Source organism: Hippocampus zosterae, chromosome 3, assembly GCF_025434085.1.
Source record: "Hippocampus zosterae strain Florida chromosome 3, ASM2543408v3, whole genome shotgun sequence".
In the NCBI taxonomy this organism is placed as follows: domain Eukaryota; kingdom Metazoa; phylum Chordata; class Actinopteri; order Syngnathiformes; family Syngnathidae; genus Hippocampus; species Hippocampus zosterae.
In genome coordinates this window covers 20661174-20686943 of record NC_067453.1, presented here as the reverse complement: position 1 = coordinate 20686943, position 25770 = coordinate 20661174, and the positions used below count along the sequence as shown (strand labels likewise).

Below are 25770 nucleotides of genomic sequence, written 5' to 3'. Positions count from 1 at the left end.
TTGCGGTCATTTGATTGACTGACCTTTGCATTCGGGTTGTCTTCTGTAGCAGCTGTCTTCTGCAACATTGGGTCCAACACGGCTTCAAAAGCTGTCAGTAATCTTCTAGACCGCTTTTACCCAAGGCCTGTATTTGTAATATCATTCGTGATTAATACGGAAGGTGCTTACTTGCATGTTCCATTTCCAGCCAGTGATTTACATTTACTTTTTTTTTTTTTTTTTAAGGGCTGCTAAAGCTCCCAACAAGACAGATTTGGGTATAACAAAAGCTTTTTCCAACCTCTCGCGTGTATCCACTCCATTTATGGACTGGCGACTGTAAATATTTGAGCCACGTCCCACCGAGTCGGCTCCTTTTGTAGCATTGTGACGGAGTGAAATGACATGCCTTCCAGTCAAGCGTGACACTATGGTCTGATGCAGCTCATGTAACAGGAGCTATGCTGCACTCGCTGCCAGGCTCATTACATCACGGGCCCACTCAAGCTGCTCACTAGTTGCTTGCTGATGAGATTGTGGTAAATGTCTTCAAATGCCGAAACTTTCTCCCACTCTCTCGTATAGTTGTAACATTATTTGGAGATGCACTGGACTGAAATAAGTCGTGTGGGTTCCTTCGACCCTTCCCTGATGATGATGTTGGTTTCTCTAGCATGACAGTCCCCATTATAAAACAACAGGAAACACTTGCAAATGATCAAAACCAAGATTGAATCTCTCTCTCTCTCTATCTAATCATGCAACATCAGCGTTGTCTGCGTTAAGATCCGCAGTGAATCACAATGCTCGTAGGTCCGAGATAAGACCTTTAGGATATAAAATCAATGCCGACTACTGAGCAGCAGAATGCTCGGCATGCTGCCCGTATCGGTGATCGATGCGCAGCAGAGTGAAGACGCAGCTCAGGCGAGCGCAGTATTCCCAAAGCAATATCACTGAGGGACAACACTGATTTACCGCCGTCAATATACTATGCAACAAACCTCTTAAATAATAAATAACAAGATTTCCTATTGATCATCTCCCGTGCAGTTGGTGCTTATCTGATTAACCAATATTGAACTCAAGATTAGCTAACTTTTCATAGCTGCACACCAGTGAGAAAGAACGTACAGATTTTAGTAGATTGTGTTCAAATGAACCTGCAAGGGCATTTTGGGGGTGATTAATAAAACTCAGAATGAAAGAAAAGAGCATGATGAATTGAACAGCCACTTGCAGTTTTTAGTCATTTTGAATGATTTTTATTTTCAGATACCGAGAAACGCGAGTACTCCACTAACCCAACTGTAACATTTTGAGCTGCGTTCAAAAAGCTAGCGGCACTCTGACTGTACATGTGGATAATAATCTTTTGATAAATTAATTATGATAATATATTTCTTGTTTTATAGTTGCTAGTCATGGCAGCGCCGGTGGCAGCATGCGGTTCTCAGGATCTCAGTTGAAATCTTTCCAAAAAAAGAGAAGACGCCGTATGTGTGAACGTCAGCAAAAATGTTTTTTTGTATATTTTTGTGCCCTGTTATTGGTTACCGACCAGTCCAGATTACATCCCACCTCTTGGCCCCAAAAATTAGCTGAGATAAACTCCAGCCCGCTGTCAACCGTCATGATCAACCATATAGAAAACAAATGTGTAGTGATAATGTGGTACGTTTTCTAAAATTTTAGGAAAATGTTAGGAATACATCCCAGTATGATTAAGCACAGTTCCAATTCAGAGATGAGTATATTTACATACAAATGAATCGATTGGACATTTGGAGCAAATTGAAGGACAATGGAGTGCACTACGCGACTGCAACCAGCATCGAAGCTGTTGTCTTAACAACTTTGCACAAATGATTCACGAGCATCATTGAGAAAATGTTCTCAATTGCCCATCCCTCTCTCAAACTGTATTCATACTTATTTTAACATTGCGTGACTGTCCCCATTGAAACGTCCAAACGGTTAATCTGCGAGTAGGATGACTAGGGACAAGTCTAAGCAAGTAGCTCATCCGTTGAAGCTAAAAATTATGCGACACGCATGATAACCACATGCTCTCAACTCTTCACGGTGTGCATGAAAGCATCCTCGAATTTCACCTCCATCTTATTGCTATGCAGCGCGTGAGCTGGATTTCTTCTACTTCTCCGTGTGCAGCATCACATGAAAACAGGTTCCTGCAATACATGTTGTATGAATAAATGGTAGCATGTAGCCCCCTCATATCCGACTCGACACTGTCACGTTGTGCCCGAAGCGATAAAATGATCGCTTCGTGCACAACAAGATAATGAGGTGGATCCCCGAAATAGCAGACAAAGCAAAGGTGGTCCGAGAACAAATGGGTTTTAATACAAAACACAAAATACCCGTCCGGGAGCAACAAACAGAAAACGCTGGTCAAAATCAGGACCAGGAATAAAAGGAAGCAACAGAAAACGCTTGCGAGAAAACGGCAAGGATTATAGTTGGCAACAATAGGAATTAATAAGAGTAGATTTAACGACGCGCAATCACAGCCACAAGGCTACACAGCAATGAATAGATTAAGGCAGTAATCGAGAGAATTGGCTCGGGGTGGAATACTCCGGCAGTAAGTTAACTGCCCGAGCACAAAGATAAACCCTGTGTAATCAGTCCTTAATGGGTGACAGGTGTGTCGGCGGTAGGCAGGAAAAGTCTGCCCCCCTGCTGGCAAACACGGGACGTGACAGACACCATTCCACACTCAACTGTTTGCAGTTGAAACCACCAACCAGTTCTCTTTGCGCTTTGTGTTTCTCTGCCAAGGCTATTTTATACGAGTTTAACAAAAGGGCCATGGTTGAGCTGCCTTTTGTACCTTTTAACCCTTTCATGCACCCTGTAACCTGATAACACGGCAAGCTACCCACTATATAATAACCGCTGGCCCTGAAACGGTTAAATAACCTCAGAGACAAAAAACACATCAAGGGTTCGAAATAATCTGTTCCTTGCAGAAATAATCTGTTCCTTGCAGATCGGAAGCAGTGTGATTTGTGATCACTGGATCCTAAGCTTCCGCGATTCACCTCATGCATGTGTTCCACTGTGACTTCTGGGTCTTTCCTCCAGGAAATTTGGTAGCTTTCCAATAAACGACTCTCCCTGCCTCAGGATCATCCATGCAAATTTCCTCCTAGAAACATTCTTCTCCAATGTGTCCGTGTTTTGTCTAGGAGTAACCCTCAATACATTGTCTTTATGCAACCGAATTCCTTTTAAAGTGACGAAAAAATCTTTGCGCGTTTGTTTTCTGCGGTTTTCTAGCGCATCGCGGGTCTCACGTGTTCACCAGCGCAGCCGTATCGCAATGTGCACAATGTGATCTGTTCCATCACGCCATGAGACTGGTGCCTTTTTTGTTGATGCAGCTCTTCGTATCATTCAGGACCACTTCCTGTCTGTGCGACTGATCCGTGCCAGCTGCCCTTGGATGCATGCTTGTGCGCCAAGATCATTAGCCTCCCCCCTCGAGACTGCATCTAGAGCGGCAATGCTGACGCGATGCCGTCTGGGTAACGGACTTGACTGCATCCTGTCAGTTACCCCTTTTATTCTGGAGAACAAAATTGCTAAGAAAGACGAAGATCATTTTATTTTCTTCAAATTGAAGACTGTATGGTGTGACGTACAGTACTTTTATCTAAACCTTATGAATCTGTTCACTGGGTGTGTAACAATTGGGAAGCAATTTGGAGAGGGGCCATTAAGCCTTATAGATCTTCAAAATCCCTCTAGGGGGCAGTATTCCATTTCACACGTGGAAACGGCAGACATTCTGTTGGCTGATAGGTCTATATAAATATCCGATATTTTTAAGATAAGATCATTCAGGTTAATATTTGTTTGGAATATATACATAAATCTCAAACCATTTCCTCGTTCATTCGCTAAACACACATATTTTGGTTTACTGTTCTGTACTATCAGTTGAGGGACAAGAGTTGTATTAATCCTACGACTGTACTTCTACAAACATGATTTGAGCAACATGTTTATATATGTAATTTGGAGTGGTGTAGAACTGTATTGCATCATACAAAATGTATGATTTGATCAATGTTCATTTACTGGAGCTGTAATTCCCAAGGGACCCAATGCATTTGACCATAACTACTGTATGTAATGTAACTGTATCATTGCAGTGTTTCAATGTTTTCCTTTAACCTTGATCATAGTTTTGTTTTGTCAAGGTGACCGTCCTTCCTCTCTGGTGCAATTCATTTTGTGTAAAATACATTTTAAATTGAAGTATGAAATGAATTCTAAAAGTATGTTCTTATAAAGTACTCAACAAAAAGTCTGTTTGCATTGAACAAATATGCACACATTTATTTTGAAAGTATAAAATTTCACACTATAAAGGCCACTTTTCAGAGTAAATTGCCAAACTCTCTGTCGGGCTTACACAGGGAACAACCTTGCTCCTGGTACTGTCTGAGTTCTGTGGCAAAACATAAGAATTGTTCGACTCCACCACAGCAACGGGTTGGTAAGAACTGAATAATTTACGTTTTCCAAAGTGAGTGAATGGCAGGAGAGTGACAATCCCTCATTTGTACAATCCAGCCTTGGAGCACTTCTCTCGCTTTACAACACCGGCGTGCAGGCACAGCTTGACGTTACAGGCACTGTTTGCCTTCTACTGGGAGACTCAAAGTGGACATTCTCTGCAATGGCACCACTAGAGGATCCCTGCAGTGGGAGCGGCCCCGACCAGGGCGCTTCATGCTTGCACACCTCACTGTTTGTTGCCGCCGAGTTCACTGCAGTTCCGCTCAAGTGTCCAGAGAGGGCGAGCGATGCGTTCACATTCCTACGCTCGCCCGTCAACTGTGATGTGGCGCCCGCTGAGGTAGAAGAGTTGTACCAAACAGACTTATTTTCAAAGTATGAAAATGAGTAACAGTCACAAAAATAAACTTAGCGGAGTGGAGTCATGAGAAGGCGAAAATAATATCACATTTCAGTACAACAATACGTCGACCGCTGCTGAATTCGTTCACCTCGCAGGCAAGATGGCGCTTTCACAAACACTCGGACCTACAGTGGGGCACCGCTTCACTTAGGGTGGAATTGCTCTCCTCCACACCCTCAAAAAGGCTACCCAAGAGTGCAAAAGTAAGTCAACAAAAAGGGAACTATAGCAGATACTTGTCTTGTCAGAGAGGTCACATTCTCGCAGTTGGAACAACATGTTTTGTCTTCCACACTAAAAAGTAAACTTGTCATGTCCCTTTTGAAGGCTCGGTCTCCCCTGAAGGCTGGAATGGGGGAAGCGAGCTAAACTGGCCTCCCTGCTAGAGTAGTCAAGGCTCTGCTGCAGGGTAAGCAGCCACCCCCACCCATGTAGACGAGGACTAGCTGCTGTCCGTCAAACCCGACGACCCCTTCCGGGTGATGATGCTTTCGGTCGACTTGAGGAGGCGCTCTAGGCACGGCGCGTTGATTTTACCAGGCGGAGGCCCTCGGGACACAGAGTCTGTGTTGGCAGGGCTATCTGTGCTGGAGGACACGGCGCTGTCTTGCGTTAGGTCTCTAGGGGACGCCGCATGCCGGATGGCGGCCTGGCCTTGCTCCGCTGTCGGGGCGCAGATGGGAGATGTGTGGAGCCATTTCAGATTACTGGCTGAGTAAGGTCCGGGAGGTGTGAGGTCAGTCACTCGCAGGGGTTTGGCACCCGCCGGGGTATCGCTGATGGTGACGGGGCTCACCGCTGCAGTTGATGTCGCCGGGGAAAGCTGTTGAGGAAATGGAGACCATGATTTCGGGTTGTTGGTTTGATAAGACAGCGTTCTCACCAGATGCTCTTGATTCTGTCCGAGCAGACATTATGTAAAAAAAGGAATTGAAAGCTTATGTGTCGAGATAAAAATGTGCCAAGTCATGCCAACCCTATATTTTGTCTAGATGTTTGAGAAATGAATTGCATGTCTCGTCTCATTTGTTTGGTGAGTGAATAAGCAGCATTTCCCACAATGCCGTCACTATTCCAGCATGAGACTGCTTTGACCTTTATCTTTTTCTTCTGATTTCTTTATCACAATGCGCAGATTTTGGCAATTTTTTTTTGGGGGGGGGGATCAATTAATCATGAAAATTCGGCACATCTTGACAAGCCTTGAGGCGGGAGTAATCCTTTTGGCCAAGCGAGGCATGGAAATTATGACATGATGAAATAAGATTGCGTTCCAAAAAATTATATTGCTAGAAATTTTAAAGGTCGGTTCTGCAGCTTTTCACAAACGCACACAAATTTCCTTGCCTTATCATGATTACACAGTCATCTATGGGTCACTCACCCCGACATTAGCTGCTTGCAAATTAAGTCTAATTTACTCTTATCTCTTCCCATTCCGGCTTTGTTGAGCTCTACAGGTAGTTGTCAACTTCTCTGGTTTCATCTAACCCAATCAGGCAATGAAATCAAAATGATCTGCTCGTAGTCGTTAACACCCTTTGCCCATATGACTGGATGGCAACGAGTGGCAGCTTGAGCAACGTATTGGTTAGTTTGTATCAGTGTAATAGTAAGCCAAGAGAAATTGGGCAACATGTAAAAACACGAGGGTGTGTTACACCTTGGCGTTAGAATGTCACAGAATGTTCTCACCTTTATTATTCCCTCATGGACACGCCTTCAAAATTACCCATTCTCCTCTGTGATTGTTCACATGGAACACGAGACTAATACTGTACGTCAGTAAAAATAGCCTCCAATCCTCCCTTAACGGTCTTAGACGAGTGATTGAGTATTAATAGAATTTTAATCCCCATTTCGGCTGTGTTGTCACCGTATGTTCTTGACAGCAAGGGTTCCTGAACTCTAGCAACTTTTTTTTTTTTTCAAGAGCCAAACTGTACCTTCAGTTTCTTGGTTGGAACGGTTTCCTCTGTGTGGGTTGCAGCCGGTTGGTGGAGGGGATTTAAGTTGGGGAACCAGCTCTTCAGCATTTCCTCCATTTTAAGGATGACACTAATGTATTTCTCCCTGAAAAAGGCAAAGAGAGCAAGAGAGTGAGAAATGATCATTTATGAGCGACGGTTGCATGAATCTGAGTAATCTGCCTGAAATTTTTCCAACCTCTGCGGTGAAATCTTATCTCTCTTTCAAGCTCACACAGGAAATATGCACTCTCAAAGAGGCAAGTGAACACTTACGCTCTTACCAGAAAAATAAATAATAAAGCGTCTGCGCTCCGTGTGTGTGTGTGTGTGTGTGTGTGTGTGTGTGTGGGGAGGAAAATTCTCCTTGGTACATTTCTCACATGTTTGGCTCTCACACGTGGCCTCGTGTAGAACAGTTCCACTAGCCTCTAAATTTAAAGCGCCAAAGCCGCGATGCTTTCCAACAGCGTCACCATGAAAATAAACTAGTGGCTGTGACGCATTTCTCATCGGAGGCAGGCAGAACGTGGCAGCCCTTTAATTTCCAGCCCATCAAAACCAGATGGTGGGCAGGGATTAGCCAGTGTCATATGATCGGCACCTTCTTTCTTTACTCTTTTCAGAGCATGTTAAATTCATGTGAAAGATTATCTGTAACGGTGATTGCTAAAAGTCACTTTGATCCATTGTGTAGCTGTTGGAGATGCCAGCTGGCAGCGCCAAGAGGGCACAGGGAGGACGGGGTGGGGGCAGGGGGCAAGAGGGGATTTACATCCGCCCTCTAGCCTTGACCCAGACTATCTTCAGGGAGGCTGCCACACCCACTCTTTGTCTCCCCGATGACGGCGGCAGCTGTCAGCTGAAGGCACCAATTAGTGTGCGCTCACTTAAGCCGATGTCAGAGCACCAGCGATGGCAGCACGTTGCATGCAGTATGCTAATTAAGTCACTCTTTCATTCTTAGACAGTCTGAGTAATCACATGCATTGTTACGGAACTGCTGCTTTTGATTCAAAAGTGCTACTAGTAGCTCATTTGAATATGATTGCATTAAGCAATTAGGGACAGGGAAAGTTTTTTTTCCTGTTTTTTTAAAATTTTCGCTCGGGTAGTGATTATATTTATTTGGTCTTGGTTGCAAAAAGCCCAGTTTTTTTTGGGGGGGGGCGGTTAAATATATTTATGTATGATTATCACAGGGTTTAGCATCACCCGTTTGTGTATCAGGTACCGTCTGCACGGTCTAGTAGGGATAAAATAAGAGCTGTATCAAAGCTCTGCCTTTCCAAACATCATTTTTTTGAGAGGTCGTAATTTCAGCAATATTTTCATGCTCATAAACGCACCTAAAGTCAACTTAAGATATTTTTCTTATTGAGCCATATGTTGTAACATTTGGCCATTGTCCTCCCAAAAGCATGTATGTTGTTATCTTGTTATTCTGACTTTCTTTTCCATCCTCCTTTGCTTTGTTTTTCTGAGGGAAAAAACCCCCATTCAAAATCATTTGGAGATATTTGCCTTTCAGTCAACATTTTTCCTCTTAGTCACACCTATTGTACATCTTGTACTTTGCTGCCCTGAGTCACAACATACCTTTCCCAGAGCAACAAATAAAGTACTGCGGTTAGCGTATCTCTCTCGAAACTAAAGATGTGCCAAACAATAGAAATGCCTCTCATTGAAGTCCAAAGTGAACATTGATGTCTTTGGACGAGTCAGATTTTGGATAGACTCTTGTATCGGATCAGATTAGATTGTGCAAGTGTATGCCTCATGAGATGTTAAAAAAATAAAACAGAATAGCCAGTAACATAAACACACTCTATGTTCCACATGTACAATAGCGTTAAAATGTAGAGAAATGCTCTGTTTTAAGGAACGGTGAACTTACATGCCATGATTGCATCTAATCAAGCAGAGGCTAGAGTGCCACTCCCACATGGAGCCTTATTTATTTTTAACGAGATGCCCGACTGCAGCGAGACCCTGCAGTCTCTGCAGTAAATGTATGCTCAACGCGTGTGTGTGTGTGTGTGTGTGTGTGTGTGGAGGGGTTATAACCCGCTGTGTGCCATGTGTTGCAGTCATGTTGGAATCAAGGGTGGCCGGTCACAATTTCTAGAGGTTTCCAGCAGTCGCGTAATGCTAAATAGTACTTAGGATTTAGTTTCGCAGCGGGGCAAACATGTTTTTTGACACTTGGTTCAGCATTTGCCAATTCACAGATTGTGTTTTTTTTAACTTGTCCCTCCTATTCATGGAAAAGTATTTGCATTTTTTTAAAATTCATGGCAAAATATACTGTCTTCGGTATGTTTGAATTTATAGTATCTTCTTTGGTGACCTCCATTATTCGTGGATTTCCGCAAATAGCAACAGTCCACTTGATGTGTATCTCCGCTTCATGGAGAAATCCATTATTTCTCCCTAAATCTGAATCCTTCAAGAAATTTGGGAATATTCTATGTTCCCAAATCTGTGGGAACAGTTTACAGAAGGCCCGCCATGTCCATAAACTCATGCTCAGATGTATTTTGTGTGTAGAGAGAACTTGACCCCGTCACACACCTTTGGAATGAGAACAGAGTGTGTGAGCCAGGTGCGCCCTTGGGTCCAAGTGACCTCTGACTTCACAATAAATCCCACAGGTGCGCTCCAAATTTTTTGACGGTCTTTCCAAAATATACTGCAGTACCCCTAGTATTTTTTTGGTCCATGTAGTTAATATAAACAAACACATGCAAAGTAAAAATAAAAGAGCTTTGCTGCAAGTGTTAAAAGTATTTCGATGTACATTGAGGACACATACCCCAAGTAAGGGTTTTGTAGAACACCCAGGATCCTTTGGATTCTGTCCATGGCAACACTCTCTTGGAAACTGCTGAGTCCTAGAGAAGGAGAATGTTGTAATACATGAGCCGAGTTGACGGCAGGACACAGCAAAGTGTGCGGTACAGATGGCTTGCGTAAAACGTGCATTTGTGTGAGTGGTGTGTTTATGTGATCAAAAATGGACTCCTCCTCTCTCCGAGGCCGGGTAGTGCAGGGTCACACGAGGTTTGGGGAGTGCAGGGTCACATGAGGTTTTGAGATCAGAGAGTGAACAGGCTGTCTGAACATGACGCTATCTTTCCTTGTGGAGGCCATTTCGGTGCCTATCAGTATAATAATTAAGAGCGGCTCTTGCCCTGTACAAATGCGGTACACTATGTTCTCGCTCCCATTTCGCCAGGCATCTCATTTACACCGATAGCTGAAGTGTGACATTGCCTGTTGTCGAGTTGCTAAAAAAACGTCAAATGTGTTCCCCACCCCCACACGTGAGGCCATTGTGAGAGAGTTGCTCTCCGGTTAAATATGTGGTATGGATGCATTAAAACAAGCGCACACACACAAAGTACATCAAACGGGATACTTACGTTCTCTGTATCTCCCTGACCGAAGGCCGTTCAGGATTGACGACAGTGGCTGAATATAACATTGCAGCTCCATGCACTGAAAACAATGAGACAATGATTTGAAATTAGCGTCTTAAGCCTCACACAAAACGATACAGTTTGCCTTTTAATCAAATGTTGCCTAAATAATCTGACACGAGACAGTTATAATTTATGTCATAATTTTGACACCCTTCCGTTTGTGGTCAGGGATAGGCACAGTAATTTGTTGGCATAGAAAATTTATATTTTTCGCTTGCAGACCTGAACTTATCTGCTCTGATATTTAAATCGAAGCGAGAATGAAGTAATTAAGTACCGACCGCAGTGATGTGGTACCAAAAAGGTGAAGCTAGACCCACTGCAGTCTGTCAATAGAGAATTATCACTGCCATGCCACAATAGAAAAGCAATGTTAAAATCTCAAAATGTATCGAACAAACAATCTTCATGCCAGAAAGAAAGAACCCACAATGCTCGATGTACTCTGTGGGCATCCTCTCCTTTAATTACGCCATTGGATTCTTCTAGTTGATTACTGTGTTGCGATGATATGTTGTCATTCTGTTTAGGAGCTGGACATAGCGATGACAATCGAGGCTTCACAAAAACGGGATGTAAACACAAGCTCGATCGGTGTTAACTGTTCCAACCTGTGCTTGGGCGAGCTGAACTGTGGAATACATTTTTTAAACTGAGGCTTTTCATGGCTGTTCAGTTGAAACGGTTAACGGTTGCTAGACATGACTCAGGCCCCGTGTCTCCGCCCCTTCTTCTACCGATAGGATTTATAGCAGAAAAGATGACTAATTCTGCTGACACTGGTGAGTTGAAGTGGGTCTTTACCGCGCATCATGTCATTCAAGAGAAACTTGTGAAAACGTCAGGCAGTTGATACTGGTCAGAGGTCACGGCCCAGTTTTGCTGACACCAACCCGTGGGAGTCCGATGTGATTCGGAAAGGTGCTCACCTTTCGGGTGAAAAGTCGTCCCTTTTCGGACTGACTGGAAATGAGCCGTCCTCCCTCCTCTTCAGTGAAGCTGTGGCGTCGCTTCATCTTCTCGCCTTGTTGTGTTTTACACAGTTCAATGGAGTTCCTTCCCCATGTTTCCGTGCGGCAGGTAGGGGGGCCCCTTGTGGACACCTCGTGGCTCCAGCGACTGTCAGTCGAAGCAGCATCTGACTGGTTGAGAGTCCTCTCCGACTCCTGCTCGCTGGTGCTGTCGTCAGTGTCGCTAGCGAGCCAGTCAATGGAGTTGTCCGAATCTGTAGCAGACATCCTTGGCTGCAGGTTTTAACTACAATTGACCATCACTGACCTGAAAGAGAGAGTTGTTGTTAATATCATGAAACGGTACAACGTTCCTCTGCTCTTAATGTTCACCATTCACGACGCCGCTGCATTGCAGATTTTTCGGCAGGGTTTTGTTTTCTGGGTCTGTGCAGTATGCAGACAGTCTAACTTGTGAGTTTTGCATATAATACAGCACATTTGACAATAAAGTTGTATTCAATTCAATTCAACATGCTGGAAAGCACCAAGCTCTACCTGAAGAGGTGCATTGGAAATAAAACTCATTCACTCCCAAAGACGTTTTTAAACATCTTTTCAGACTTGGTCTAGAATTGGCTGGTACTGAATGAGTTAAGAACTAGAAGACTGTAGGGGAGGTCGCCAATCGTCATTTCCGCAGACCAGAGAGAATATATCCCTGTATTACTAAACACTATTTGTGTGTGTTGCTGCTTGGTGCGTATTCAAGGAGCAGTTGTTGGAAGAAGTGGTACCGTGAACGATCAGCCACTGATTGTGATCGGACGATTTCCACGGGGCATGAGATTGTCGGTGTATGTGATATGGCCATTAATGTCTTTCATTGCCCATCACAAAAATTGATCACCAGCAGTTCATACTTTGCAGCCTGCAGTCAACTCGAGATCAGCCCATTAGAGGTATAACGTCGCTTCCTCCTTTGCTTCACACTGCCCGTTCCAGAGCAAATGAGAGGCTGAATCATACCGTTGGTGCATTTTCTGCATTGACCATTTGAAATGGTGTCCTGTTTTTGCATAATATAGGGATGGAAATTTAGGTAGAAAGTGTTTCTTTTTTTAAACCTGACTCCCCAATTAATCTAAAAATAATTGACGGATTAACCGATTATTGGGCGGCCCGGTAGTCCAGTGGTTAGCACGTCGGCTTCACAGTGCAGAGGTGCAGGGTTCGATTCCGGCTCCGGCCTCCCTGTGTGGAGTTTGCATGTTCTCCTCGGGCCTGCGTGGGTTTTCTCCGGGTGCTCCGGTTGTCTCCCACATTCCAAAAACATGCGTGGCAGGCTGATTGAACACTCTAAATTGTCCCTAGTTGTGAGTGTGAGTGTGAATGGTTGTTCGTTTCTGTGTGCCCTGCGATTGGCTGGCAACCGATTCAGGGTGTCCCCCGCCTCCTGCCCGAAGACAGCTGGGATAGGCTCCTGCACCCCCCGCGGCCCTAGTGAGGATCAAGCGGCTTGGAAGATGAATGAATGAATGAATGAATAACCGATTATTAAAGTAATTGAAGAATGTGCAGTTAATCCATGTGATCGGAATCTGATATTGGCTGTTCTTATTCATTGATGATGGTTATCTGAATCGGCACGTGAAACCCTTAATTGGAAGAATTTGGAAGTTTTATAATGACTGTAACGGCTATGATCATTTCCATTGCCAGTGTATGGCATTTTGGCATTATTAGCATTGTGCTCGTGGACTTGAGCAAATACAGTATATGGTTTGGTCAAACATTTAAGCGTTTAAATATACAATGTTTCACGCTCTTCTGTTTTCATGTGTTAGTTGCACAGGAAACTTCAACCGGGAGTGACAAACAGCTTGAAGCAAGCTCTCTAATTTCCAGAACTATGCAAACGATAGTGAGAACGGGTGCTAAGTTCAAATGTGTCTAAAGTGTTTAATGCGGGTGTACAATTATTAAAAAGGTTTTATATGAGCCATTGTAGATTTGCATCTATTGCGGTTGGGTCTGAAATGTTTACTCCCCCACCCCGCACACACAGTAAATGATGGTTTACTGTAATAGATGAAACCAAATAGTGCTCGATATGAAAATTAAAACTGGATCGAGTGACCCCCCTCATATCCAACTCACATGAATATAAAGGCACCTTAAGCAGATGTGATGACCACGTTCACCTGTTTGTTTTGCAGACTTTAACACCTGACCCTGTAAACACATAGAGGCGTCCGGCAATCGCCCAAAACCCCACACAGCAGTCCTGTGCATCACACCAATTTTCCAAAACATTGTCATGGTGACATCCCAGAATCACAAGTGGACAAATGGGAGAGTTCTGACACATTCGGCCTCAGTCAGCAGGCCTTCCAGCTGCTTGCTTGCTCTGCACTCATTCATAAACATTGCATGTTTTCTCAAGGAGGGGGTTCGGGGTCTGCCACCATGGTGACCAATGGCTCAGACGGTTGAACTCCACCCACTCCCGACACCACCTCACCCTATCAACACAAGTGACCCTCAGATTTGCTAATAAAAGGAAAAAAAAAGGGTTCTCGCTATGCGCAGGAAGCATGAGAAACATTTTGAGCACACATGATTATTTTGGGGTAGGCGAGAATGCTTTTGCATCTGCCAGGTCTCTCACTTCCTGTGATTTTTTATTTTTTTTGGGGGGGGGGATTAATTGCTCCCTGGTTCTTTGTCCCCTCTGATCTTATCTAGCAAGTGACGGGGTGGAGCAAACCTCCCCAGAAGCTACCATAGTAGGGAAACTGAAAAACACATACAAGGACCTTAGAAAATGATTGGGCAGTGGCCGGGTTGCTGGGCAACAGGGCAAACAGCTGCGATGGACAAGTGAGAAAGAAATGAATTGACATTGCAGTTTAGGAAGAAGAAAACTGAATATTCATTTCCAAGGCCAAAGAGACATTTATAACTGCAGAGGACACTAATTTACACCATGCCCTTGTGCCAAATTCTTTGCCACCGCCTACCTAGTTTAATCTCATTTAATCCAATAATGTTACACTATAATCCTCAATGTCTTTACTATAAATTAGGAATAACCAAAATGGAGAAAGATTAGTCATTTAATGCCTAACGAGACATTAAATGAGACTTTGGTTATGTGACTGGATGTGTAATTTCATTTTAGATTGGTTTGCGCACCTGACCATGGATCAAATTGGACATGTCCTGGGTGTATTAAAAGTATGACATAGTGAAACCACTGCATATCTAATATTAAGTATTTTCAATATCTTTAAGACCACATTCAAAATCTGCATTTACCTGTGTAGGTGGGGCCCTACAATTGAGGCGCCCACTACTTCACATAATATTGTACATGTTTTGTAGATACAGTATAAAAAAAACAAACAAACAAAAACGAGTATAATGTTGTTTCCTCGCCACAGGCAAAAAAACAAATGAGGTCCTATCGGCAGATGTTCAGACACAATAGACTTCCTCATTGGTAGCACTCGTAAATTTGGCAAACACGCGCGATGAGATTATACAATAGGAAAGCACACAAAGACGCACAATGAAAGAAATAATGATTCTATTCAAACTCCCACACCACGCGCGCTGATCTTCATCCTACTACACCCGGCATATGTCTTGTATGCAGTGAATTCCTCTGGAGGGTTTTGAGGAAATAATTATGATCACATTTATTTTACCTACCCGGGCAGTGACGTTTGAACGTGTGTTGCATATGAAGCGGACACGTACCTTCCCACTGTGGAGCGGACCGGTCCTGTTCCTTTGTTCAGCAGCGTGAATGTAGCGCGGCTTGGGACCCGGAGCTTGAGCAGACGTGCTGTACGTGCTCGGAGCGAATGCGGAGGTCTCGAGACCCGACGAGTAGCCCGTGTTGCTTCTCCCGAGACAACGTGTCTGCGGGGGCGGGGCCACCAGCGGCCGACTCGCCCATTTGCTCCGTTTGGAGGGCCCGGCTGACAAATGGGCTTGTTGGCTAGGAGCAGGATTCGTGCGATAGGCTAAACTGGTTTACATAGGTAAATGAGATGCAAATGAGGCAAACACGTGAACACGCGGCTCGGTTTCGTTTCAGCTGGGCGAAAAGTCAACGTTTTTTTTTTAAAGAAGGGGGCGGGGGGCATTCCAGAAGCGTTCATTCTCGTTATGTCATCGGGACGCCATGATGGTTGGCTTTGTGGCGCAGCCTTGTAAATGCACACTCAGCAAGTTAAAGTACGACTAGTACTAGTAAGAGTTTGCACATTTAAATTACCTGGTTGTTTTTATTAGACAAACCACCTGTGGTGGTATATAAAACTAAATACAGTAGCAATAGTATTGATCCAGAGGTGCCGAACTACTCTCACTCTCTACTTAAGTAGGCATATAGAACACCAAAATAAGCATTTTGTCAAGCCACTTTCCTTAAGTTAAAGTAAAAGGTACTGCTACAGAAATGTACTTCAGTCCAAAAATACTGAATCTTGTTTATTGTTATTCATATAAGATGCCCATTTGGTGACTTGGCAGAAAGAAGTTCTCCGGACACAAACTACTTTCCCTCTTTTATTAACTTCCATATTAACAGCCTACGCGCTCCCATATCTTTGCTAACTTTGTGAACTGACTAACCTAAAATGGTTAATCAGTTCAGTTAATCAATGATGACTGGAAATATTTCACCTGACCTGTATGTTTTGTTCTGTTGTTTTTTTTTCATAATGGAGGATCTTTAAACACCAGAAGCTGGTGTTTCGTAGCCTGGCAAAAGACTGCACATTCACCATAAACCATTATCTTGTAGCCAACAACATCAAACATTTCTTCTATGTGAGGCCATGGATGGGGAATGTCTTGGTTCTGTGAATATTTTGCCATTGCCGTCGTAAATGCTCCCTAGGGTATGTTCCCCCATGTTGCTGCTGTTTTATCTTGCCTAATAAGTACTCAAAATGTCAAATACCTTTCTTTATTTTCCCCAAATGTACACACTGTCATCATCGGCATAGGTTGAGAAAAGTAAAGGTGGGGAAATGTATAAAATTTTCAATTGTCGGGGTCCAGAAACCCAAATATATACATTAAGAGCCAAGTTTTTATAATTCTCATTTGTCTATCCTGTTCAGATTCAACTTGCTGACTTGAAATTGGGATATTGCCGTAGCTGAAGTGTACTTGTTTGTGTGTCTGTGTATGCTTGGCAGCGTCTGTGGCAACTGCTTCAACACAAAGGGACTTGAGCAACGGTTCTCGGGTGATAAAGTGCACCACGCTTGGTGTTTCGATGGACCACGGGTGTTTTCCTCTACACACACCCCCCCTGTGCACCTGACAATTTGGTGGTAGAAAAAGGACTAAACTTTAGACTAGCTAAAAGCAAGTCTAAGTTGTGGTGCAGGTGATATAACGTGATTTTGGTGGATTTGATCGAGGTGCAGGCAGACAGATTGTGAGCTCAGTGGACTTGTGTTGTAGGTATAACAAATATGAACAGAAGTGTGCAACGAATAGGGGTAGACGGCTGTCTCTATGTGCCTACTTCACAGCAGCTAACTTGAAATCCTCCGCAAGTGGAGATCTTCTTGCAGTTCCTTTTAAAATAATGCACCGAGCATCCAATTTAAGTTATAAGTCTGAAAATTATTTATTTACATAAACGAAAGATGCGTCTTTTTTCATCTTTCTGTGCCAGTGACATAGAGTGACAAAAAGAACAATGAAATGCTCTTCCACAAGATGGCAAATCGTACAATTAGCCTGTGAATCCACATTTTTCAGAGTAAGTCACGGCATAGTTTGCGTTCAATGAAACGGTCGCAGCTTTCACATTGAGTTAATTGAATTAAATAAGATCAGTGTCAATAAACGTTTTTCTTTGGTGCTTTGTCCTGAGATTTTTCTAGTGTAAAACGTGTGCCTTGCTCAATTAAGGTTGGGAAATGTTGCAGTAAAGTGCAGTGCACCATAGAATACTAGTGGCGCCGTCAGTTTATTTAGTCACACTCCACAGACCAGCAAGATGTCTGCAAATAACAAAGGGATGGAAAAACACGATTCAGCCTTTAATTTATTTATTTTTTTACTTTGGTCACGAGCTCGACCTTGCCGAAGGTTTGCGCGCCACTCTGTTCCACTTTATGAGTTTATGCACAACACTTTTATAGATCTGCCTGCCCAGATAAAAAGCCCCCTCAGTGAGGCCAGACTCGGATGCCGAGCCCCGAGGCACAAGTGAGTCATGAAGGCTCTTTCTGCAAACGTGATCACGTGCGCCTGAGATAACACCAAGTCAAACACCATCTTCATGTCCTCGTCTCCCATGTTTGGCGTAACCAAGACAGTTGAAGAATGTGTCTCCCTTCATATGCTGCACGTGATTTGGGTTACAAGTAAAAATGAGTCTTTAGCAGTGCATTAAATGCAGAGTGACATCTGACAAGACCTTTGATAGTATTTTGTTCCAAAGTTGTTATTTGATGGGGCTTTACAAAACGTGTTTGCAAGTTGTACAATTCAGGTTCGCTCAGCACAGTAGCGTTGGCGAGAGCTGCGTCAATAGTGACGGCATAGCACTTGAAAGCAATGAAACTACGATGGGGTCAACAAAAGGAGGAATGCGACACAATAAATTGCCGGGTGCTAACATTATCTGTGACAATCAAATTTTTGACTTAATCAATTTATTGCAATGAACTGCATTGTGTCAGGTTTCATCTTAATAATGGAAGGGTGCCCAAAAAAGTTAAGGATAATTATACTGGTACCTTTCTCTGAGGACATCTTTAGGACTGTCTTGTCCTGAACTGTACTTGTACTACATTACCCTGAGGTCCAAAAGCCACACACCCACAGATGTCATTTTAAAGCCGAACGGGGCAGGGCACATTCAGTGACGCTTTTTGATTTTTTTTTTTTAAATTGTGCTGTGAGGTGGTTTCGCTTGGTTTCCCTTCGTTGTGCCGTCCAAGCCCAGATCCTCCGCTGACCCCAGACTTGGTGACGACACGACACTTCCGAGCAAACTCTCATTTCCCCTTTTTGTCTTCAAGGCCTCCAAGCCACAGTGAATGCATCATCCCACTCAAAGCACAGGAAACAAGACATTTTGGATCAAAGCATTAGCTCAAGCACATGCGTGAACCACTTCAAGGCACGGGTAAAAAATAAATGGGTCCGTCTTTGGACGCTGAGTGCCTCCCTATTGTATTTTACAATTTAAAGTGGAGAGCATGTATATTGAATCGACATTTGTTGCTAAACAACCCAGGAAAAAGACTCTTTTGGTTGTCTTTTTGTTCAAATTAAGCTCTACCACGTGATAAGACTCCATAGGCTCCATGTGCCATTTGAAGGCACATTTACAAGTCACTAATCATGTTAGAATAGGAATTTTGTAGCCTTTTCATTGTCAAAACTTGTGAGGGGTGAAAACCAAAACAATACGGTCAGCCTGTACTACCTTTTGGTACCTTTCCATTGGGCTATTAGCAGCAATGGAAAAGTACCAAAAAGAATAAAGCAATTCTGATTTATCGCCACAGAACATGAAAAGTAGACAATGCCGTTTTTTTTTTTTTCAAACAAAGAAGGCCTTAGCAACTGCTGGTATGCACAAATTATGTCGATCTTGTTTGGAGTTGCCACATCACCGACCGTAGTGCTATTTTCCTTGTTGCCAATTTCCAGATCAAATTAAGAAATTATTTTTGATTTTTTTTTTTTATTACAACACATTATTTCTTTAATTATGTAATTATGTAAATTTCCCCAGTGTGGGACGAATAAAGGATATCTTCTCTTATAGGATGACATTTGTAAATTCCGACTGTTGAGCTGAGAAAATTCCTACTGCAGAGTCAGACTCATCACAATTGGTTGCCAGTGCTGCCTTGAGATATGAGCGACCCGATTGAGTTCTTCAGTACATATACAAGCCGTTGTTTGGACATTTTTTTTTCTTTTTTCTTTAACACACTATCACAAACTAGGAGATATGAGCGCTGTATGGTGGCAACGAAGTCAATTCAACTCACATCACCATAAGCAGCAGTTTGGCAATTGGTGAAGAAAAGTCATCAAAGAGACTTCAAGCTAATGCCACTCCTTGTTGAAATTCACTATTGAAGTTAGCATAAAACAAAGATAATTACAGGTTGGGTATTTAAAATAAACAACGATTTGCTTGAGGATAGCCCACATAGTTTGATGCTAACAAACAACGCAAAACATCATTGACATGCTAACAGTTAGCAGCGGTAGTTCTGGTTTTAGAATCAACGTCTATGGGAGCATGGCGGAGCAACATGTTTAGTGGGATAACAATACTCACAGGTTTAACTTCAATGAAATTCTGTCTGCATGGCTGTAATATTATATTGCCTCCTGGTAGCCAAGGCAGACTCACCAAAAGGAGCAGCACAATGAATTTGACTGCAGCATTAAATCATGATGCACATATTGTTTAATTCTTTACATTTCGTTTAATTATATTATTACTCTGTTTTTATAAATTACAATTTTAAATCCTTTTCCTCATTAACAGCCACATATACAAAATACCTTTTTTGGGGCGGCTGGGTCATACATTTCTGTCGATTTCAATTTGAGTGTTTTGAGTTTTGCGCATGGTCACAGAACAGCTTAAACACTTATCACAGGCACCACTGTATTCATAACAATGACAAACAATATAATATTTAATTGCCTTTAATTAATTGTATATATATTTTTAAATGGGCTGTGAGAAATCCTGGGATTTACCTCAGTTTAAAGTCAGCAAATATCAATCCCTGCATCAGATGAATAAAAGGCTGAAGACAGAGTTTCACAGCCGCTCCAATACCTTTTATTGAACATGGCTTGTTGCAAATATGGCGCTCATTCACGGCCGTGTGTCACTCAATCATCCTTTGAGGGGGAATTTATATTTTATTTTTTTTCATTTTCTGCAGTCAGGATTCAAAATGAGTCATGTGGCCCAAGATAGAACTGTGATTGTCATTTTGTCACAGAGGATGACTTGTTGTTTTGGTTCCCACAGTTGGCTGCGTGCATCAGCTTTTATTTGTATAATTTCATTTTCTGAATGAGAGGCAAAGGCGGACTCTCACGCCTGTTTTATGCCATCGGAGGCGTTGAAACATGAAACATTTGCCATGTCTTTTCATGCACGTGTTCCATCTTCGCCACACCTCATAGTGTTGCAGACGAGGGATTTTATGCACCATGGCCTTTTTGTAGGGTTTAGTTCTATGAATGTATGAAGAAAGTCAAAGCAAAATAGGTTAATTAATCCAAAATCTTGCAGGCAGTTTCACCTGACCTCCCTCCATTCCCCCATCACACACCCTCTGAGTCATAACGAGCCGCTACCTGCTAGTGTGCTGCAAGAGGATGTGTGTGTGTGCTTGGGTGCTTGGGTGCTTGGGTGCTGCTGGCAGGGTGAACATACTTGTTTGTGCGTGCGTGCGTTATCGGCAGCTGTCCACATGAGGATGATCTGTGACTCGGCTCCGTTCACCCCGTCTTAAGGTCGGACTCCCTGCCTGTCCTCAAGTGTCACGTTGGCACCATTTAAGTTCATATTTGGGCTTGAAGTGCAGGAGAATGAGTGTTTATATTTATTTGGACTAGGGCTAAACAAGCAATCAAATTCAAGTCAACATCGCAATGTAAAAGAATGCAAGTTTCAAATCATAAAGGCTGACATTTTAGGAAAAAAATCCCTTGATTTTGTCCATTTGCAGGCTTCTCCTTTTTCCCTTTTTACGATTTATTTATTTAGTGGAAAGATATATTCAGTGTTTAAAAATTGCAGTCCACATATTTACATATTTGATCAAATGTGACAAAGCCGCAGATTTCTTTGGAAGCATTGTTGTAATCTGATTTAGGACTTCACTTGTTTGGTCCAATTTTGTAAAGTTGTCGCAGTGAACGCTTCAAAGACGACAAGTCAAAGGGCCCAATTTTGGTAGACAGCGTACATATGCTCGGGCTTAAAAACTGGTGCCTTTTGCATTTCATGCAAGTTGAAAGTCTTGCTTAGTGTGTTTGGGAATTTAGGAGACTGCACCGCACACTCTGGTGGATGAGTATTTGTTGGCTGAAAGTAGACTAAAATCTGTGGCGCAATGCAACATTGGTGAGTTTGATCAACGTGCAAGCAAACAGCTTCTGATCACCGAGGGCATGTGTGGTAAATGGATATTGTATTTCATTCATAAATATGACAAGAGCGTACATATAACCCAACAGTACGGGGATCTATAGTACAAGGATTAGGATCTGTCCAAACATTTATGGCATTTATGAACATCAATCAGCATTTGTTCGTCTCAATATTTGTAAGTTGGCCGTGGTGTCCTGTATTTTAAAAATCACGCCTCCAAGCAGCTATTTGAGGAGTTGAGGCGTTTGCATATGAACACACAGGATGAGGTTGGCGGTCTCCAAGTGTCCATTCCACAGCGGAGATCTGCGATCGCCATGGCCAACTTTAACTGCTTGCAGTACCTTATAAATGTGCCACACGTGCTTCCGCCATGTCAATGACAGTGCGCCTCCCGCGTGATGAATTTAAAATGCGAGGAACCAATTCTATTGGCCAGGACGCTCGTTGGCTGGGTTCACAACAGCGCACACGACTTGACATTGGGCAGTAAAAATAGAACCAGTCGTGTTGAGTAAGTTAACAACTCTAATTGAAGTGGATAAATAAACTCCTTCATATCAGTTGCTCTGATTTTACTATAATCCTAACCTATAAGATAAGAAAACCTTTATCAGTCTCGCAATGGAGACATTCCCAATTCACAGCAACAAAGTTATCGAAGGAAGTAGAACAACAAAATATAGGAGCTGCTGGACAGGAAGCCACTCTCGCGGCGCCATTTTGAAGTCAAAATAACAAAATAACACAACACAACACAACACAACACATAGGACACAGAAGACCAAAACATTGATGTATAGTGAATCTGATAATATGTATCGATTAATTTCTTGTTGTTTGTTGAAAACTCTATGGGAAGTGGACCTTGAAAAAATAATTGCATCTTAAATCGGAATCGGAATATCCAAGGTGGGTGCAATCATTCAGCACCAGTAAGCAAGAATGTAAGCACAAACATGTGAGCGACGACAGCGTGGATCCGAGTCTTAGACACATGCTGCACGTACATGAGTCCATGCAGCCTGTCAGGTCCATTATGGCATGATTATATAATACTTTTGCTATTAAGATTGCCAAAGAGTGAAGGGCCCTCGCCATCTGCTTCAAGTCACATTACTATCTTTTGTAACTTACAATGCACATGACAGTCTCTGTCAGTCAAGCATAAACTTTTGGCACTTGAGTCTCATATGTAAATCGCATCGCTAAGCAGAAGAAATGTGACGCAGTGGGCGGGGGTGGGGGTGGGGGTGCAGGTCAGTGGGGGCGGGGGGTGGTTGCAACGCAGCCTCCATGCAATGTGTGGCTCACCCAATAGAATTTTGGCATGCTTGTTAAAGAGCTTATGTAGTCAGAAGCAAAATGACATGAAGTACATTTTTGTGACTTTTAAAGGGTTGGACTTAAGGCATGCTATCATGTAAGCCCCTCCTCCCTCCTGCCCGTCTCTCCCTACCCCCCCCCCCCTCCCCTTCCCATCTCTTTCTCTCGTGGCTTCCTCCCGACCCAGCTCAGTCACATGTGACTCACCCAAGAAGGAAAACTCCTCTCCATTTTCCAGACAGTTCAGAGCCGGTTAGGATGGCCCGGAAAGCGAATCACTGTCACATTTTATGGCCTTGTGTGCATGCATGCGTGTTTATACACGCACCCTCAAATGTCTGAATGGGTGCCAGAGGCGCTCAAGCAACGGTCTGATATTTATCTGCAGGGCTGATCATTACATGTGACTTGAGTGTATTTTAACTAGGTTATGTAAGGGCTCCAGCCTGCGCTCTCTCCACGCACAAATGAGAACTACGCATGTTGCAGAGACGCCGAGAGCTCACCACAAGCCTCGTCTCCACAGCACATTGAATAATCCCTAAAGCCCGGACTGGAACTTTAACGAATTTGCCTTTTCTACGTTCCATCAAAAGTAACCGGCCTTCTCGCCTTATTTGTGATCTCAAATGATGTAACACTTGGAGCCAGTGGCCTATGTAGAAATATTTAAGTGTGAGCGCTTACGTAACAGGATTTGTGATGGCTTTTAAAAGTGAACTTCCCAAAAGCTCTTGTTTGTTACGCCTGCGGTTGCCATCCTGTGGCAGCAAAACAAATGCCGAAAGCCAATAATTCTGCTTTAATTGGATGCAAACAGATGATCGTTGAGAGCGACTGGAGTTGCGGCTCCCCTCGTAGGGATGGGGATGAGATGGCTGATGACCAAATTTATGTCCGCTATAAAACTACCCACGCTCCCTCTGCTAGCACTTTGATGGAATCACCAAGTGGGCGTGTGAGTGTGAGATCTCCTCTTGAAGTGATGTGACAGTGATCGAGGCTGTTTCATAGCAATTAATTTCATATGCCTCCATCTATGTGTGTCCATTAAGAAGTCTTAGAAATTGTAGTTGTTATTGTTGTTGTGATGTCAACAAAAGGCTATTGTCGTATTTGGTCTTCTTCTGCCGCATCTCTCTCTGCACTGAACGACTCAAAGTTCTTTCCTAATCTTCGACCTTTCAGTCGTGACTTGTCTTTATCAGCGCAAATACCCTGGCGATTTTTCTATCATTAGGATATCTCACTCAGTATTGAAGGTGTGCTTTGGTAATTTATGTCAAATTTATGGTGTTGGGTGTTAATTAGATGGAACGAATACTGTATCGATATACGCCTTATTTAAAGGTATCGGGTACTCATGGAGGGGGTCGATACCAGACACTGTATCTGAAAGAAAGGTCTTTGTACACAATTTTTTCATTGTGTTAAATTAAATTTTATATATCAAAAGTCACTTGAAGTCACAAGCCATGTAAACATTTAAACTCTTCAAATAAATTATATCTAAAATATTCATATGAATGAGACAAGGCCAGTTATGGTCCAAAATTGCTTAATGCATGCAGAATCTCACAAGGTCACACTGGTGTGCTGCTCCCTTGATTTCTTGACATTAGTCTTTAACACCGGTCATTTTGAAGCCTTGCTAAGTAGTTTTATGTCAACATCAGACGAAACGAGAACCCGATTTTGAGCCGACAGACGTGTCGCAGACATACGTAGTGTCTCATAGCCGATTTTGAGTTGTGTTGACGCGTCGTGGCCCGTGTAGTGTGACATACTCAACGATTGGTCATGAGGCATCCGGGACCGCGAGGGCAAAAGTCTGCCATGTAAAAAATGTTATTAGTCTTGCCGCAAAGTGTGCCTTGTACGTGGTCGGATTCACGACAATACGTCAGGGGGTGCCCATTAGGTAGATCCTGATCTACCGGTAGATCTAAGACAGGTCCCAAGTAGATCCGAGGAGTGTCGAGGAGAAAAAACAAAAAAATAACCATTTGTGTGTCTTTGTACATGTTAGTAATATATATGTTTTGTGTTAATGTATGCTGCACCCTAATCATCCTATCAATCTCATTTTCACCAAAAAATGTTTTAAAAATAAAATAAAGCAGGTAAATCTTTAATTTATGGTGGCGCGTGATTACGTCACCGGAAGTTGTTTGCGCTCAGCAGTCTGCAAATTGCAGCTTGTAATCAGAGCTGTTGCGCTCTATCTTTTATCGTCATTATTCTCATTCAGAGTTTGCTTGGTGTACAATTCACAGAGGGCAAAGAATAGGAATCTCGGAGGGCCCAGGGAAGCACTTTAAAACTGTACGTGTGAGCTACGATGGTTAACAGGCTGCAAAAGTGCATCGCATGCCTCCGTTTCAGGCTGTTTCTCATCATGGCGTGCATGTGTGCGTGTGTGTGCGCGCGCGTGCCGGTAAGGGTAGATCCCGGGAGGCTAGTTGATCGAAAAGTAGATCTTCTGTCCAAAAAGTTTGGGCACCCCTACGCTACATTGACCTATAAGAAGACAGTTTCCTCCTACTCATGACTAGAGACTGGCCGTGGCTCACACAATCACAATGTGGTGTACAGTATTTTAAAAGTGACTTGAACAAAAGGGGAAGTATTGGAAAGTATACGTAGCATTTCAACTTATGCTACTTTTGCTAACTGCAAATGTACTAGCTGATTGTCATGTAACAAATTTGTTACCTCAAGTTCTTTTTTGGAGAATAGACCATCCATCCGCCCTCTCCCCACCATTCAGCAATCCAGCATCCAGCATTTATGTATTTATTTATGCATGTATGTATTTATTTATTTTTTCTGAGCAGAAAACAAAGGCACATACACACAATGCCTCCGTCGACATGACTCTGACAGCTGCTTGCCCAGCTTCCCAGAATGACGTTTA

At 43.0% G+C, this 25770-nt stretch overlaps 1 protein-coding gene across 1 annotated transcript; it reads right to left on the bottom strand.

Annotated features, from left to right (window-relative positions):
* Positions 1-4326: 4326 nt before the first annotated feature.
* LOC127598404 (circadian-associated transcriptional repressor) lies at positions 4327-15279 on the bottom strand. The gene is made up of 6 exons (XM_052062241.1): positions 15107-15279; positions 11321-11669; positions 10332-10407; positions 9722-9800; positions 6886-7012; positions 4327-5762 (listed from the first exon to the last, which is right to left on the bottom strand). The coding sequence occupies exons 2-6, from the start codon at positions 11627-11629 to the stop codon at positions 5382-5384; spliced, it is 972 nt and encodes a 323-aa protein (XP_051918201.1). The 5' UTR covers positions 11630-11669; positions 15107-15279; the 3' UTR covers positions 4327-5381.
* Positions 15280-25770: the final 10491 nt, after the last annotated feature.